The sequence below is a fragment of the Kryptolebias marmoratus genome, linkage group LG13, assembly GCF_001649575.2.
Source record: "Kryptolebias marmoratus isolate JLee-2015 linkage group LG13, ASM164957v2, whole genome shotgun sequence".
Lineage (NCBI taxonomy): Eukaryota > Metazoa > Chordata > Actinopteri > Cyprinodontiformes > Rivulidae > Kryptolebias > Kryptolebias marmoratus.
The window spans coordinates 11424545-11441678 of NC_051442.1; the positions used below are offsets into that span (position 1 = coordinate 11424545).

A 17134-nucleotide genomic window follows, 5' to 3' on the forward strand; every position below is an offset into this window, starting at 1 on the left:
TGGCAGCCAGGCAGGCAGCTACAGTGACTGGGCCTCAGGCTGCGTCGAATAACTCACCCCAGTGCTGCGTAGATAATGCTGATCAAGGCTCCCCCACAGAGCAGCCCGTATTTTCTAAGAATCAAGAAATAAGTGTGACTTATTTAAGAGTTGTGACCTAGAATAAAAATGCATCTGAAATATGTGTGAGTGAGAACTCCTTCTTTTCCATAAAGTAATGTTACAGTATCTTGCAGCTGCAGCCTGTATGATGCTGAAGCTTTTTAACAAAGGTCTTTGTATCGCTCTCCATGGTGCTGAAACTTTCAAACTGAATTTCTTCATTCTTTCTTCTCCACATGGTACTAGGTAGTGAGTAATATTTTTTTGTACTTTTTCAATTTTAACAGTCTTCAAAAGCCATATTGCCAAAAAGACTAAGGTGAGAATTAGAGATTTTTGTTTAGATTTTTGTCACCATTTTGTTGTTTAAAAGAAAGTTGCAAGTTGAAAGCTTGAATAATCTGGACTAAATATTACTTGACTACACATTTCTTTAAAGAAATAAGGTAATTTTGACCCATTTAGGACTAAGCATTTCTAATTTATGTTTTCCAGTTTAATTTATTACCTATTTATAGATAGCATGTTGTTAAAACATTTGGTCTGTCTCTTTTGAAATGAAAATATTTATTTTTCTACTTCCTTCTTAAATGGAATGAATGGTCAGCAACATTTTTATTCATGAATAGAAATGCTAACAATTATTCATGACAATGCATACTGACAGACCATACCTATTACTGTGTGGCTATATAGTCTTAAAGCAGTTTTAAAGTCGTAGTTCAGATCTTTTGAAGAGGAGTTCTGTAAAAACGTTAGAAACAGTTAATATATTACCTGCCATACATAGCTCCAAAACCAAAGAAAAAAAAATGCCAATGTCAAATTGCTTCTAAATTTCTTCTCAGTTAAAAATACTTTACAACATGGTCAGTTTTGCATTATATGTTGTTTTGCATAGAATTCTGTGGTTTTAGCCGGCACAAATACCAGCAGCAGCAGCTAGCTATAGCACTGAAGTGCAACATGAAAAAAAATGTATTTCTGTTTGAATGACTGTGTAATTCAAGATTGACAACAAGAAAAAGTTTACCAAAATATGTTTGCATGAACGGCTGTGAACTTTTTGAAATTGGAATTGTTTTAGAATAGCAGCATTTTACTTTGGTCCTGGCTTTGCTCTAGTTATTTTGTCCAGTTGTTAGCTCATCAGTCTAATCAAAATAAAAAAGAAATTCTTCAAAATGATGTTGTTCAAAAAACTATTGCCTCACCTCAACAAGTAAAATATTAATAGTTCTTAAGCTTTTCACTCATTCTCAGTTTGAAACTAGAACTAGCCCTTTAAGTAAACAGTGCAACTTAGTTATTGTGTTATATAAATATTGCTAAATATCAATATAACTACTAATATTTTGTCATTTTAAAAAAGGGAATAAAATGTGTACTTGGTAAAGTGATGTAGTCAAACGCAAGTTTCTCACAAACAGTTGGATACTTTTCAATAATAGTGATGTAGACAGTAAAGCAAGTAGAAGTTTGTTACCAACAACTAGTGTGTTACCAATGACGTAAAATAGTAATATTAAAAGTAGTAACAATGGACATCATAAAAAATAATTAGTAGTTTTAACTGTGCATTTTTGCACTTATTTAATGAAACCAATGATTTTTTTTTCCCAATGCCCATTTTTATCGCCTCATGTTGCACTACTGTACATAACTTCCATTGGAGGCCTGTATCGACATTTAACTAGGCTAATTAGTATTGACTGTAGTACTGAGTGAAACACATGAACAGAGGAAGCCCCTTTACCTCTACTCCCCCCTCCTGCTCTGGTTGATCTATCAAAATGTGTGTATATATGTTGTGAATATAAAGTACATGTACAGCCACCTGCCATAACAGTATGACCACCTGCCTAACATTGAATTGATATTCTTTTAGCCAAGTGAACAGCTCTGACCAGTCTGGGCCCTGACTAAAACATATGTGAGGATCCAGTTCTGGGAGGTTAGTACTGGACTGTAGGCCCAGTAGGGGTTCAGTGACTTGTGCTGCTTCCCACACATGTCATTAGATCCCATTAGATTAGCATCTGGACACCTTGGAGTCTGTTTGGACACTATACCAAAATAATATGGGCAAAATTAGCAGCAATAAAAACTATCAAAGAAAAACACTATACTTTAAACGGAACTAAACAAAAAAAATATTTTACTTTGCATTTATTCTTCTTAGAGGCACAGCTTGCAAAACTGTACTCTAGCTGTGCACGTTATTTTGTTGCCCACATCTATCCACATCATACCCACCTTGGCCAGTGTGTGACTTGCACAGTGACAGTCAAGGGGGTCAACCATTTTTATATGAAGGTAATCTTATTCTATGCAAACACAAAATTCTGAATATTTTTCTATTTTTTTTTCTGTTTTAACATCATATCTGCTGTCTCTACTATAGATTTAGATTACAATAAATGACATTCAGTCCATCAATTCACGTACGTCACAATAATCTTTGGAATCAAATGTTACAACAAATTATTCACAAGCAATAATATCAACAAAGCAGACCTTAAACATCAGGGCTCCACATCCAAACTAATTCAGCCTTTTTGTTCAACTGAAAATGTAGGAAAATAAATATTTTATAAACTATTTGGAAAGATAAAAGTTATGATCAGACTTTAAAAGCTTAAATGTTTAATCTTGAGTTTGTCTGATCTTTCGTATTAATTTACAACCACGTTTTTTTTTTACCTTAAAGGTTGACAAAATTGGGGTGTTGAAAAGCTTAATGACTAACTTATTTTCTCTCAAATTTAACAAAAATAATTGGCTTATTGCTAGATGTTTCAAACTTCTGACCTTATCTAGAAAGCAGATTTGGACCTTTGAATATAAAGTTTGAGAACCCCTGTACCCCCCATGGAAAACCAATCAGATTTGCATCTCTCTTCCAGTTTGATAGTATCATTCTATCAGCAATCATGAACTCTAAATACTGCCAGTCTCTTAAAGTTTGTGGACTTCTCAGCTGGTGGACAAGGAACTGAAGTTAAATTCAAAATCTTCAAAGTCACGTTAGACCCTTACTTATACTTACTTTGAGTCCCTCTCAAGCAGATTTTGCTGTGTTGTTGAGCATCCTGCTGAGAGGATGTTGCTACAGAGGGCTATTGATGGGGAAAAATCGGTCTGCAAAATAGGAGATTAAAAAGTCTCTACTTAGTATCCATGTGAATGGATTTTCCTAGCAGAACAGTGCATTGTGGCATGCAAGCAGTGTTTACTTGTCAGTGATCGTAAGTTTAAGGCTTGTTCATAAACATTTCCATATGTTTGCTGTATATACTGTCCACATGGGACAACATTGTCGCGGTACACAAACAGATCACCCAAAACCCCCCATAGCACCTCTTCCTGTTGTTGTTGTTATTCACTTTGGTACTAAAACCTCAGCGAGCAGCATCACAGCCAGCAAGAACGTTTATTGAGTGCAGATTTTCCAGGGGAAATCAAACTGCTTGTTAGAGCAGAAAGTGAAGGGAGTGGGGAGTGGAAGTGAAGTGAGGAGAGGAAGGAAGAGAATGAAGAGGAGGGGGGGAGTCTGGAGTACATAAAAAGTGTCAGAAGAAAATACGGCTTTCTTCCTCCCCGGGCTTTCCTTTTTTTTTTCTTTTTAATGTTTTGAACATTTTTTCATCTTGCAGGGATTTCTTTTTTTTTTAGTGTTTTTGCTCTTCTAATATCTCACATCAGATGTGAATATACAGTAAGAACAAGTTTTCTCCATAAGACTGTTTGTTTCATCTATTAGTTTAGAGGTCTGTTTTGATAGCCGTGGACAACTCTGGACTCTGTCCTTCTGCGAGTGCATTTAGCTGCTATGTTGAGTGGCTCTGCTCTGGCTGCTTGTCAATCTGTGGCTCTTAGTGCCAAAAGAAGTATGTGAAGAGAGAGTGAGGCAGACAGTGGGAGATAGTGGAGGGGACTATATAAAGAGAAAGAATTGGAGATCCTTTTTGTTAGTTTGTCTAAAAATATTGCACAACAAAAGTTCCCCCTTTCCTTTCTGGTTTCTCAGTTTGTCAAAAATATTATCTGCTGATATCTCTTCTTTTCCCTAATTTGATCTTTAAATGTTTCTGATCATGCACTGATAAAAAAGAGAGCAGGGTCTTTCAGACAGAAGAGTTGTAAGATCTTCCTTAGATTATACCCTCGGCTCTCTGTACTTCAGACAAAAATTTGTATTCTTGTCATTGGTTGGGGTGGGAAAGCACACCCTGCAATTTCTCATTGGACGGCTGTCAGAAGTCACTGCTCCTCTATTAGTGGGCTTGCAAGCTCCAGTATTTGTCACAGTCAGGATAAAGTATTCTTTAAGTCACAGGCAAACACTTTTAAGAAGCAGGCATTTCATATTTATTAAAAATTAATGGCCTGTGTTTTTTTTATGTCTTCTTTTATGGCACACGCAGAGCTATTTCTCACGAGAAAAATGATCCCTACATTCTGTCATCAGTCTTGGCATTGATTATTTGTTGGCATTAATTAGATAGTTGGATCACAAAATGTGCTCCTTGGGAACGGGGAGAGTTGAATGGACTTGACATATGGATGTAAACCCAGCTGTACCTCTCTGAGTTCTAGATTCGAAAATGTGGCATGACCCTTCAAAATTTTTTGTGCGCTCTTTGAAGTGTGTTATTTATGGTGCGAATGGATGCTGTCAAGTCCGATTTAGATAGAATTCGGTGAATAGTGGCTGTCGGTTTTAAAGTTCAAAGAGCTTTTGAAACAGCCGGCTCTGTTTTCCTTGTCTGTCGGTCTCTGACAGAGATGAGATGTGGTTTGAAAAGGACGCGGTCAAGGACGACGGGCCAAGGATGTGTTTCAGCAAACACTTTTGCTATGCATTGTGCGTGCCCCCGGGTGGCTGCTGCTCAGACCTCATCTAACACTAACGCGCGCTTTTCCAGCGATTACACACACCTCGTGTTGCTGAAGTGGAGTTTAAAAGAAAAGGCCAAGTTCAAGAATGCTAGACAATGTACCGAATGATGCAAAGTAACTATTTCTTCAACAGCACATAAAAAAATGAATATATGTATGGAAGTATTGTCTTGTTTCATTTCAGGAAAAAAAACAAGAACTTGTTTTTTATGACTGCTGAGAGAAAACCTGCACATAGTATTTTAAAATAACGGGGCAGAGACTGAGCAAAGAATTGCCTACAGATGGTGTTTACCTCTGGGGTGGGGAGTTCTGATAGTGCCGGCCTTCTGTGCCTCTGGCAGATAAAAATGTAGGCTAGTAATATTTATTTATTATCACCTGCCACTAAAGGCAAAATTGCAGTTGTGTTTTTGCTTGTGTCTGTGTGTGTGTGTGTGTTTGTTTGTACTGTTAGCAAAATATCTTTTGCCCCACTGTACAAATTATAATGAAGCTCTCAGAAAAGTAATCAGTGGATGTACGTCTACAACTGATTACTTTTACAGTCAACCCAATTTAAGATGGCTGCCACAACCAACTGACCTAGGGAACCACAAGAATGGCTGTAAGTCAGTCAATTTTAAAGATGCTAAAAATTTGGTGTGGTAGTAGCTGAGAGTGATTCATAACACATACTTTGAGTGCTACACATTGAACAACATTTCTGCTTAAAACTTTAGTAATAACTCTTAGAGTCAACACTGTCTGTCTGTTAGCAAAATATATCAATAACCACTTGGCAGGTTTTAATGAAATTCTCAGAAACTAATCATTGGATGTACATCTGCAACGCATTAACTCATTAAACACAGAAATGACTATAAATCAGTAAAATGTACAGATATTGAGCTAAACTTGGTGTGACAGTGGTTGATAGTCATCCCCATCATATATTCAGAGTGCTAAAACATGCAAGATTTCACAACATCACATAAGACTGCACATAGTGCCATTTACAAAGTTTGACCAGAAGAGCTATAATTTGTCTTTCTCGTCATAAGATGAATTTAGTTTAAAACTTTGGCATGGAAGGCTGCAGGCAGTGCACATTCCTTCAAGGAGTGCTTGACCGTTCATTTGTTTATTCATTTTATTTATTTATTTTTATTCATTTATTTGGCATAGAGTCCAAAGAGACAGCTGGGGACCTGAAGGATTGCTCCTCTGTGGCCAGAATGGGTTCAGTCAAAAGATGAGTTCCAGTGATGAGTTTCAATTCTTGTCACGGCTAACATGCCCATGAGCAAGGTACAGAAACCCCCCACTCCTCCCACCTCTAATGAGTGCCACAACCATAGCTGCCCACTGCCCCGAGTGCATTCACCTTCCTTATTGTGTGCTTAATTGCTCAATCCTTGCAAGGTTTGCCCATGTTCACATGGGTTAAATGCAGAGGTCAGATTCTTGTGTGTATAAAAAGCACATGGGCATATATGACATTTTGTAATTTTATTTGAGACAAGAGGGAGATTTATTTCACGTAAATATACAAGATTTGAGGGCTGCACAGTGCCACAGATTAGTAATACTGTTGCTGCGCAGCAAGAAGATTGCAGGTTTGACCCCCAGCTGGGGCTCTTCTGTGTGGAGTTTGAATATTTTCCCTGTGCATCCATAGGTTTTCTGTGCAGTATTCCAGTTTCCTCCAACAGACCAAAAGCATGTACACTAGATTAATTGGCTACTCTAAACTGTCTCCAGTGAGTGGTTGTCTGTCTTGTTCATCTATATGTGGCCCTGTGATGGACCTGTTGAGGGTGTCCCTCTCACTTAATGACTGCTGGAGACAGGTACCAGCTCCCTGAAAGCCTGAACACGAACAAGTGGGTTAGGAAAATTAACGAATTGTACAAAACCCAGGTTTAATTTTTATAATTTAATTTTTTTTAACAGTAGATATTTTTTTTAAATATGTACAGCAACTTTTCTTTCAAGATTTATTAGGTTTTATTCAACGCAGATTGTTGTCAGTGCAGTTCAGCCCAGTTAAATATCAGCAGAGTTAGACTTTTGACTTTGCTTTTTTAACTCAAGTTTTGCACAAAAAACATATAAAGAACTTGGATTTTTGAGAAAAGCCAACTATTTCTGTGACTATTTACAACAGTTACCTGTATTTTTTTAATTCTAAAAAAAAAAAAGCTAATTAGCTGAATATTGTAAAGAAATATACAAATCATCCGATTTATTGCAATTTATAAAAAGCCTAAAAAGAAAAAAAAAAATCAACCCTTTATTTATTCAACTTTTTTCTCTTCTTTTCTTTAAAGAGTAAGATAACTTCTGTTTGTACAGACCGTGATTACAATGAGATATTAGTACTTGTACTTTTAGGCGGAGGTGATTATTTCCTCCATCACTTGCTTGAAGTTATTTGTAAGTACAATTAACTATAGCTCACGGCCCCTGAAGTCATTCACAAACACATTTGTCTCAGCTCCCAGTGAGATCGTTTGACTGAGTTAAAATAAATGAGTCATGTGTTCCAGGCTGGAGATGTGATGATTGTGAGCACTGAGTTGATAGGTTTTTAACTTGTTTCCTGTAATCAGTGTTCATTCTTTACTATATATATTGTGAGGTTTTTCTTAGCTTTTTGAATAGAATGTGTGACACACAAAACATGGCTCAGCTGTACTTTAGCATTCTCGGCAAATCTGTGTACAAGCATGACTTTTAGGAACTTTACAAACTAGACTGAACTCATGAGGGCGCGAGGGTGCGTGTGTCATTTTCCAACAGCCCTGCATGACTGATTTATAAAAACAGAAGCGCCCATTTGTCATCCATTGTACGTGTTCCCTTTGTCCCTAAAGAGGTCACCAAAGCTGTCAGCTACTCATCTTCCTTAAGGCCACTAAACACGCTTCAGTCATTGTGTATGAGTGTCCGGATGTCTTTGTGTTTTTTTTCAGGGCAGCTCAGGGTACGTTTAGCACTGAGCAAATAGCAGTGGGAGCAGTTTGGTCAGCTGTGATTAGTTGTAGAGGAGCTGAAACATTGAAGGTGACTACAGCGGCGCCACTAATGCCTGTGAATGTCACTGAAGCCAGGACACAAAGTTTAGACTAAATTTATGTCTTTGCCTCTGGAAACTTAGTATTCAAAGACTTTCCCAGGAGACCTTTTAAGGATGTATTCTCCTGATAGCACCCAATCTACACCTTTCACGCACACATACATGTGCGAACACGAGCACACACTTAGTGGTATTCTCGAGCCAAGTCACAGCTGCATTAATGTTTCTTTTCTGCTTCAACAGGGGTGATTTATACTGCTGGCACCTTGGACTGTGAGACCAAAAACTCGTACTGGCTCACTGTGTATGCCACAGACAGAGGAGCTGTACCCATGTCAGCTTCGGTTGAAGTCTTCATTGAGGTATTTATTTTTTCTTTGCATTGGTATTTTACGTAAGTCTAAAATAAAATATTTTAAATACTGTATTTAAATTCTGTGAAAAAAAATTGAGAGATCTGCTTTAACTCAGACAAACTACAAGTAATTCCTATTGCCCGTCTCCTCGCATGGTAACGTTTTATACGAAGATCTTGTGCAAATTGTTATTGCTCAGAGGATGTGTTAGGGATGACTCTCAGCCACCAGCACACCAAGATTCAGCTCAATATCTGTAAATGTGACTTAGGTATTGCCACTTCTGTGTTTTGCCAGGTTGATTAGCTGTGGTGGGCATCCTGAATCAGGTTGACTCCAGATGTTAATCAATTGTAGATATGCATCCAATTAAAATCTTTTCAGTTGTTCATGAAATATTTTACTACCAGACAAACATGCTCACACACAGACAAAACAATTACACAATTGCCCGCCTTTCGTGGCAGTGGATAATACCTTCGAAAATATAAAAAAAGATTAAAAGTTATAATGTAGTTGTGGACTTCAACTATAAAACAGTTTATCATGTTTTGGTTCATTTTTCTTTTAAGAATGAGCCATCTAATTATGATGGTGCAGTGTTTAAGCCACCCCACCCATAATGTTATTAATGCTAAAGCACTTTTACTTCAAACTAATTATGCTAAAGCTGTATAAATACAATCCTATTAGTTAATTATGCTCCCTCTATCACACATCTTCCCTGGATACTAAAATTTCAGAACAATGAAGGCATATTATTGAGGCTGCCTTGGAACAAAGGGCTGTGGAAGTATAATAAATTGGCCAAGACATAAAACTTTTCTGGGACTTTTAGGAGACAGTTCACGCACAACTGGAGTTTTACCCAGTGAATTGATTTTATGAAGATTAAGAGCTGGGGATCAGTGGTAACACCTGCTTCTGCAGTGTCCATTTGACTTTGAGCAGAGAACACTGGATTTAATATGAAAATCGCTGCGCTTGTTGGACCTAAGTTATGGTTTCCCAGCGAGTGCAGATCTTTTGCTGCCATTTGATATTCTCAACAAACACAGCCACCATCTCATCGGTTTATTTTTCTCACCATTTAGAAAATCATTTTGTGACCGTTGTCATGTCTGTCTATCGTGAGACAAACTCAAAACACATTTTTTGACTTTTTTTTTTTTAAAGAACTAGCTAATTTTGAGAAGAAGGAGAAGCTATGATGAAAATTTGGTTATAATTCAGTAGGCATCCTACAGATATTTCCTCCCTCTCTGCCTCAGAAGTCTCACCCTGTAATTAAAGAGACTTTTAAGTTAAATGAAATCTCAACATAGTTTCCATACCTTAACAGGACTTTATTGCGTGAAATAGTCATGGAAACTTTGGAAAGTGCTCACCCACGCTGGGTAAAAAATCCTCTCGACCTCTTCCAGTTATTCTCACTCAGGCTTTCCATGTTCAGTCAGATTCAGCTTATTTTACTGATTGTCCTTTACACAAGGCATAATTGAAGTTTGAGCAATATTATAAATCTTGTTTTTATTAATAAATTTACCACATTTTGATGTACTTGCATTCATGTAATTTTTGTTTTCTAATCATGTATATTACAGACAGAAAATGGTTCCCCACATCAGTTATCCCTGGATGAATGGGGCTCAAACTGTATAAAAAACAGACAGATAGAAACTATATAAAACATTTTTTTTCCACAACAGGTTACTTGCTGTAAAATGTTTATATGACAAATATACGCATGATACATTTACCACATAAATATGCTATCTGTGACAGGCCAACTTCAGTCCATGTATGCACAAGTTAATGCATAAACAACAGTTGATTAGACACACAGATCTCTTCTTATGCAGTTTCCAAACACGTAAATGTCTATTTGCAGATCTAAAATTCTGAAATTATTCATAAGGTCTGCTTAGAAATTAGGGTCTTTGTTTGTACGTTAGTGATAGATGTTCAAAGCCTGTCATAGCTGCATTGTTTCAGGCGATGTTTATTATATATTTTTTGGACGCATTTCAACCTTAATGAGAGAAAAAAGGCAAAAACAATAAAGTCCATGAGCAAGCAATACGTTGCACAAGTCTTTGCTTTGTCTTCTTCTGCTTTACCTGGGCAGAAAATAATCTATTGTTTAAAAGCTCCAACACATCACTGTTACACCTCTGCTCTCCCCTTGGGTACGAACTCAGCAGCATATTAAGAAATGCGCTGCCTTTTCTGGCCTTGGGATATTCAAGTGAGGCGATCTGATTGGCTGCTTTAACGCCTGGCCTTTTCATCACAGACAAAAACTGAGAGATTAATCAGGAGCAGGTGCTTCTCATTCACCGGTTGAACTGTCTTGGCTCTCTGTGCCTCTCAGCAAATGCTCAATCAACTCTCTCTTTGCTATAAATATTCTCGATCAGCGAAGAAAGGGGAATTAATTCACAGTGCTTTTAAAGTGTGACACCTATGACATTTTCTGGTAAATAAATTTCCATGTTGTGATTGATAACAGATCAACCCAGATGCAGGCTAAGGTTGATTAGCGAGCACTCTAGAGTCTGCGAATACATTTTCTTCGTGCATACCTGCTGATTTAGAGGGTCATGCTTTATCAGGAGGTAAACTGTCAGTTCGGGTCTTAGGGGATAGTTCAAATGTTTTGAAGTGAGATTCTGTGGAAAGGTGATGAATAATTAATATCTTACCTGTTGTAGACAGCTCTTTGAGTGACCTCAGTTCGGAGGAACACAATTCAAGGTCCTTGCTCTAGATTTATTTTTAGAACAAGTTCGTTTCTGCAGCATTTGGACCCCTCATTAACACAAACAAAGTTTTTGGTGAGAAAAACATTTTCCAAGGTGGAGGCTCTCAGTATGGATGAGAAACACTGAATCTTTAAGAAACAGTGATGTAGCAGCCTAATTTGCACACGCTCACTATCACTTTATACCCTAGAAACCCAAACAGCAGAAATTGTTTGTTTTTTCCCTGCTGCTTTTATGGAGCATATTTCGGAAGAATATTTGACCAATCTAAGCATGTCTTTCTCTGTATTTTGATAAATCCTTAATGTGGATGTTCTTGCTACCCAGTGGTATTGGGTATGTGGGTATTACAGCACTTTTGATAGAATGTGTGAATGTAATGAAATATGTATGAATAAAGAAAAAATGTTTTTGAAAATATCCAAAGTAGCACAGATATGACCTATAGTGAACAAATAGACAAGCTAACAGATTGCTGTCTTTGCAAAAAAAACTCAGGTGAGCACTATTTTATGAACCTTTGCACCACTGATAGTTTTACAGTATACAGTTATTCCGGCAGAATCATTATAATATTCTGACTGGAAGTGCTCCAAACTGCTCTGAAAGTGTTACAGCTAACTGCTGCTGCCACTTCTTGTGCTTGCAAAAAATCATAGTCTTTTGTAAATAAGCAAGTAATATAAAACTGACAACAATGTAAAGGTTTGAAAAAATAGTGTTTGCATAAACAGCTATAAAATATTTGCTATTAAGGTTGTTTTATAGTGGCAACAGTCCCTATATAATTCTTATTCAAGTCCACTACCTAATGCTTATCTCCTCTCCAATTTATCGTTTTTTATTATTCTCCTCACTTTTTTCTCCTCCAGGTTGAAGATGTTAATGATAACGCTCCCCTCACTTCGGATCCAATCTACCACCCAGTCATCATGGAGAACTCTCCCAAGGATGTGTCAGTCATTTGTATTCAGGCTCAGGACCCAGACCTCACAGCCACACCCAGCCGCCTGAGTTACCGCATTAGTGCCGGCAACCCACAGAATTTCTTCTCTATCAACCCAAAAACAGGTAATCTGACATACTCAGTAACTGCGATATGTTTTTCATGTTTTCTGTCAATCATTCAGTGTTTTCTACCGAATGATTGACTGATGATTGATTTAGCCAGCCTTAAGTCTCTTTGAAGAGACAGTCCACTTGCAATGCAATCCTCCATCAGCGAGACTCTGCCCTAAAATTCATGAAAGGACAAATGTTAAACTCAAGGGTTTAACATGATAGTTTACAAAATACTTGTGACTAAATCTTTGCCTGTACCACTTACTGGGTAAATACAGGATAATCTGTGGTTGTAAACTGTTAAGAAAACCTGAGTATATTGCAAAAGCTCTGTAAAATCTATAAATTTGAGTCTTTAAATTATGGAGAAACTATACTGTCTAATTAATTGTGCTGATTGTAGCTTAATTAAATAGCCAGAGCTTCGATTCCCAGCTCATCAGGGTGTCCTTGTGCAAAGGCTCTAAACCTCAAATTACACTTGAAAACGGAAGAAAAAAAGAAACTAAAACAAGGTTAAAAAGTACAATGTAGTCATGGACCATTTACTGTCCCTAATCCGTAGACAACTTGAAGTCAATTCAAGGCCTATTTAATGCAAATTTCGTGATTTTTCCCCCGTCTTTGAGGACCCACGAGGACCCTTCGCACTTGTCTGGATCCAACCCAAAGGATTGTGAATGTGCAGAATTTGATTATCACGAGTGTGCCAACTGCACAAGCTGCAGGGTCAACCTTTCTTCTAAAAGGTGTCACAAAAACAAACATCAGCCAAAGAAATTGACAGGTGAAGAAGTAGAATTACATGGGTACTTGATATACGGTCAAATTGTATATGGCTGCACCATATAGTGTAAATTTCAATCAGTAAATTCACATCAATATCACAAAGGACTGCTTGGACTACAATAAATCACAGGCCATTATGTTTCAAGTACCATGCATTTATGTTCAGCTGTTATTATTATTTATGGTAAGTCCAAAAGTTTTCTATTGGCCTTGATGATCCAAAAAGTTGGTTATGCATCAAGGCTAAGCTAGTGATAATAGTAGTGATAGTGGTAGTAAATTAAAAATCTTACTGTGCAAAAAGCACTAGTAAACTATACTCCTATTTTGAATCAAAACAGTTTGAGAGGATGATTACATATCCTTAAATCTATAGGTTTCACTGGAAAGAATACAAAGACACAAAAATAAAGTTAAACTCCCGGCAAGAAAAGATTTCTTTTGTTTCACAATTTCACCTGCATTCTGACTTGTCAGCCATGGCATCTATTTGTTGATTTGTATTTGAAAAGTCTTTGTAAAATGCCAAACTTCCTAAAACAGGGAAAGAAAATAATGATCAAACGTGGTACAGAGGAATCATCCTCATCCACGTATTCTTTATCCTTGTCAAAACATCGCACCTGGCGTACCAGGAAAACTATTCCTCAGTGTGCAGTTGGGTATTCAAGTGTGTTATGTTAAGAGCTAATGTAGCCTTGGGCTGATACAGCCTCAAGCTAAGACGAGAAGTGGGCCACAGAGGTCTGCTTTTCTCATCTCTTTCCAGCTCCACACCTCCAGAATCAGACTTTCTTAAATGTGTAATCCTAAGCCCCAGCAGGTGTTGTCTTAAATGATACGGCCTCGGGAAGTTTATCAGATTTGAAGCCACAAAAGGCGTGTACAGTTTTGGCTACATGTGCTCCGGAAGATCTGTTTGGAGACTCTGGTGAGGACAACCAGAAAAGTTCAAACTCTTGTTTCCTTCTTTTCTTTACAAACTTTTTGTCTTTATATATCTATATTTTTATGTCACCTTACCGCTGAGATGACTTGTGCAAATTTCCTCAGACGCTCACATCATCGAGCTTCTTATACATATTTTAACAGGCTCACAAAAGTTGATTTACAAGGCAGCCTGTTAAAATGGCTGTCATGTCACAGCGCTGTGCCTGAACATCACTTCGGTATTTTGATCTTTTGGGTAAAAGAATCCCTGTCAAAGTGTGCCTTGGTACTCTGGTTTTATACAGACAATATCTCCAAATATTAGCTTTTCAATTAATAATTGAGCTGTACAAAGAAGAGATGTGAAATAAAATAAAATTTAGAAGCGCTGTCTGTTCTTCTGTGCAAAATTTAGGCATTACTGAAGAAAAAAAGTTCAGATGTCAAATTTGAAGTCTAGGGACGTCTCCATGCTCCTCAGCTTTGACTGACATTTACATTATTGAATTAGGTTTTTATCATTAATGTTTTATTCAAATCCCAAAGTTCCCCATTGCATTGTCTTTATTGTTTCTGCCCTAGATTGCTTTTTAAGTGCTTCAACAAACAATCAAAGGCAGTCGTGAGAATCTCAGCTTTTGCAGGAAGGATTATTTGCATTCAAAGAATCGACTACGTAGCAATCAAAATCCGGTGGCCTATATGCAGTTGTCAAGGTGACAGTAAAGAAAAGTCCTTATGGTCCACACTGAAAAACAACAACGGTGCTTCCGTTTGTCGTCCTCCACTCTTTCTTAAAAAATGCTTTTGTGCATTATGTCTGTTATATTGACATTTTGTAGTAAAGCAGACTGAAGAGAGGTGAGAAGGCTGATATTGATCCCATTACAGCCATTCTGGCTTTCTCTCTCTCACACACACACACACACACACTCATTAACATGTAACCTGGACCCAAAGCGACGACATTCTAACACACGCCGCGTAGCTGTGATAATGACTCACCGAGTCTGTTTGAATGCGTCCCTCTGATGTGATTAGAGTTAGCACAGGTGCAACGCCATATCGAGTCAATTTGTTATTCTGCTGATTAGAACACTCATCCAACAGCTGGATCTATGAAGAATGTGCGTGTGTGAGAGTGAGTGTGTGTGTTTGATTATTTGGTTACATCATTGAGTTAGAAAGGGTAGTCCTGCTGCAAAATGTCAAACATCAACCACAACACACATCTATATGATGAGAATACATGCGTGTGAGTGAATATGTGGCTGTGTTAGTTGTGTACATGGTGTCTGTTTGTGTGCCTTGGGGGGAGGGGGAGCCATCTGAGCCCTGATGTCTGTCTTTGTCAAACAGTCAATATTTTGTTAGTCATTAATGCCTGTCGACAAAAGGCGGGTGATAATGTTTCTGCCCACGTCTGTGTGTGTGAGTGGGTTTGTGTCTGTTGCCAAAATGTCTCATGCACCACTGGACAAAATTTATTAAAACTTACAGTAATGTACTGTATATATATATATATATATATATATATATATACAACTGATATACTTTTGGAGTCAACTTGATTCAGGATGGCTGCTACAGCTAACTGACCCTAAAAAACACAAAAATGCTTATAACTTTGTTTTATGGAAAATGTGCAAAATTTCGCCATTAAACTACTGGAGGGATTTTAATAAAACTTTAAGAAAAAAATCATTGAATTTCCCTCCACAACTGGTTACGTTATGGAGCTTATTTTATTCAAGATGGCCACACAGCAAGTCGGCATTAGCCAACACAAAAATTGCCATAATCCAGTCAATTTTATATATAGTTAGCTACGTTTTGTTCTGATAGTAACTGAGTTTAATTTCCAACACAATATTTGAGCAAAAATGGATCACATGAGATCTTCTTTTAAAACTTTGTCATGCAAGGCAGCGAGTGATATGCAGTCCTTCAAAAAAAGAACACTTTTAATTATTTGTCACTTCAATTATAACTCTGCAAAAGTGTTGGACTTTACAGAAATATTTTGTTTTTCCTTCTGTAGAACCTAATGAGTTCCATCAGTTTACTGAAGCCTAAAATGTTAATAGTAAAACTTTAATTTATTTTACTTTTTACACAGTTACTCCAGTTTTTGCTTCTCTGGCATTCTTTGCATTGTAATGTAAATAATAGTGCGAATCTGATAGAAGACATGCTTCAGTTGGAGAGACTTTTACTATGAATTTCTCCTCTTTGTGTGCAGAGTCAGACACTTTTCATGTACAGAAGTGATTTCATCTGAGAGAATAATAAACAAATAGCCCCTAATTAATTTTGCTTTCATAAATCGGGTGTGAGTGACACCTGTGAGCTGATCTCCTGAACTGTCTGATCATCCAAATTGCTCTCTTTTTTTTTCCTTTTCCCAGAACTCATGGTGGTACTTAGTAATGCATTTGCCCTCGGAAAGTGTCAGCGTGATGGGTTTGAGATGCCGCGACAATTCCCAAATTGCACAGAAGCCGAACTTTGAATGAGAGCAAAGTGTGTAAATGCGCTGTGACAGCTTACAGTGCTGTCTGCTGGGGCTCCGGCTGTGTGATTGAAGACTACCTCCTTTGGGGAAGAAAACAGAACAGATACATGTTGACACACGGCCGTTAGATGTAAAAGCATACGTGTTTGCCATCGTAGACTCTTCTGCCTGTGTGGCCTCAATTATTTGTTATGATTGGTGTTACATCAAGAAACATGCACGCATTTAGATAATTCACCGATGGGATCTCCTTTTGATCTGTTCCATTATCCAGGTAATAGATATCCTTATCAGGTGTGCATCCTCTATCAGTCTAAATAAATTAAAAGACGCGTGGCATGGTTTTTTAATTATTTTTTTCTATTTTATTCTTTTATTAATATTCGTTTGTACAATTGAAAGCATAACTCAAATAAATAATTGAAATGTAGAAGAAAAAAAAATTCCCTGAAGTTCAAAGACTTGACTCAGTAGTTTTCTTTTGCAAACTTTCAACAGATTTTACGACAAAAACCATCTATTCCTGTTTAAATAGCTTGTTTTACTGCTTTCAAGCTGCTGGAATAACTCTTTGTTGAGAGTCTAACACTTAAAACCCATCTACTTTTTTGCGATAATGATAGAGCTTTACTCTGCTGTCATTTTGTAAACA

The 17134-nt window shown here is 37.3% G+C and overlaps 1 protein-coding gene across 1 annotated transcript in view; it reads left to right on the forward strand.

Annotated features, from left to right (window-relative positions):
* LOC108237008 (protocadherin Fat 3) overlaps positions 1-17134 on the forward strand; it is an 83482-nt gene that overhangs the window by 6533 nt on the left and 59815 nt on the right. Inside the window, exons 5-6 of the mRNA XM_017418164.3 lie at positions 8309-8427; positions 12059-12257. Of these exons, the coding sequence (XP_017273653.1) occupies positions 8309-8427; positions 12059-12257 (318 nt within the window). The remainder of the gene's footprint in view (positions 1-8308; positions 8428-12058; positions 12258-17134) is intronic.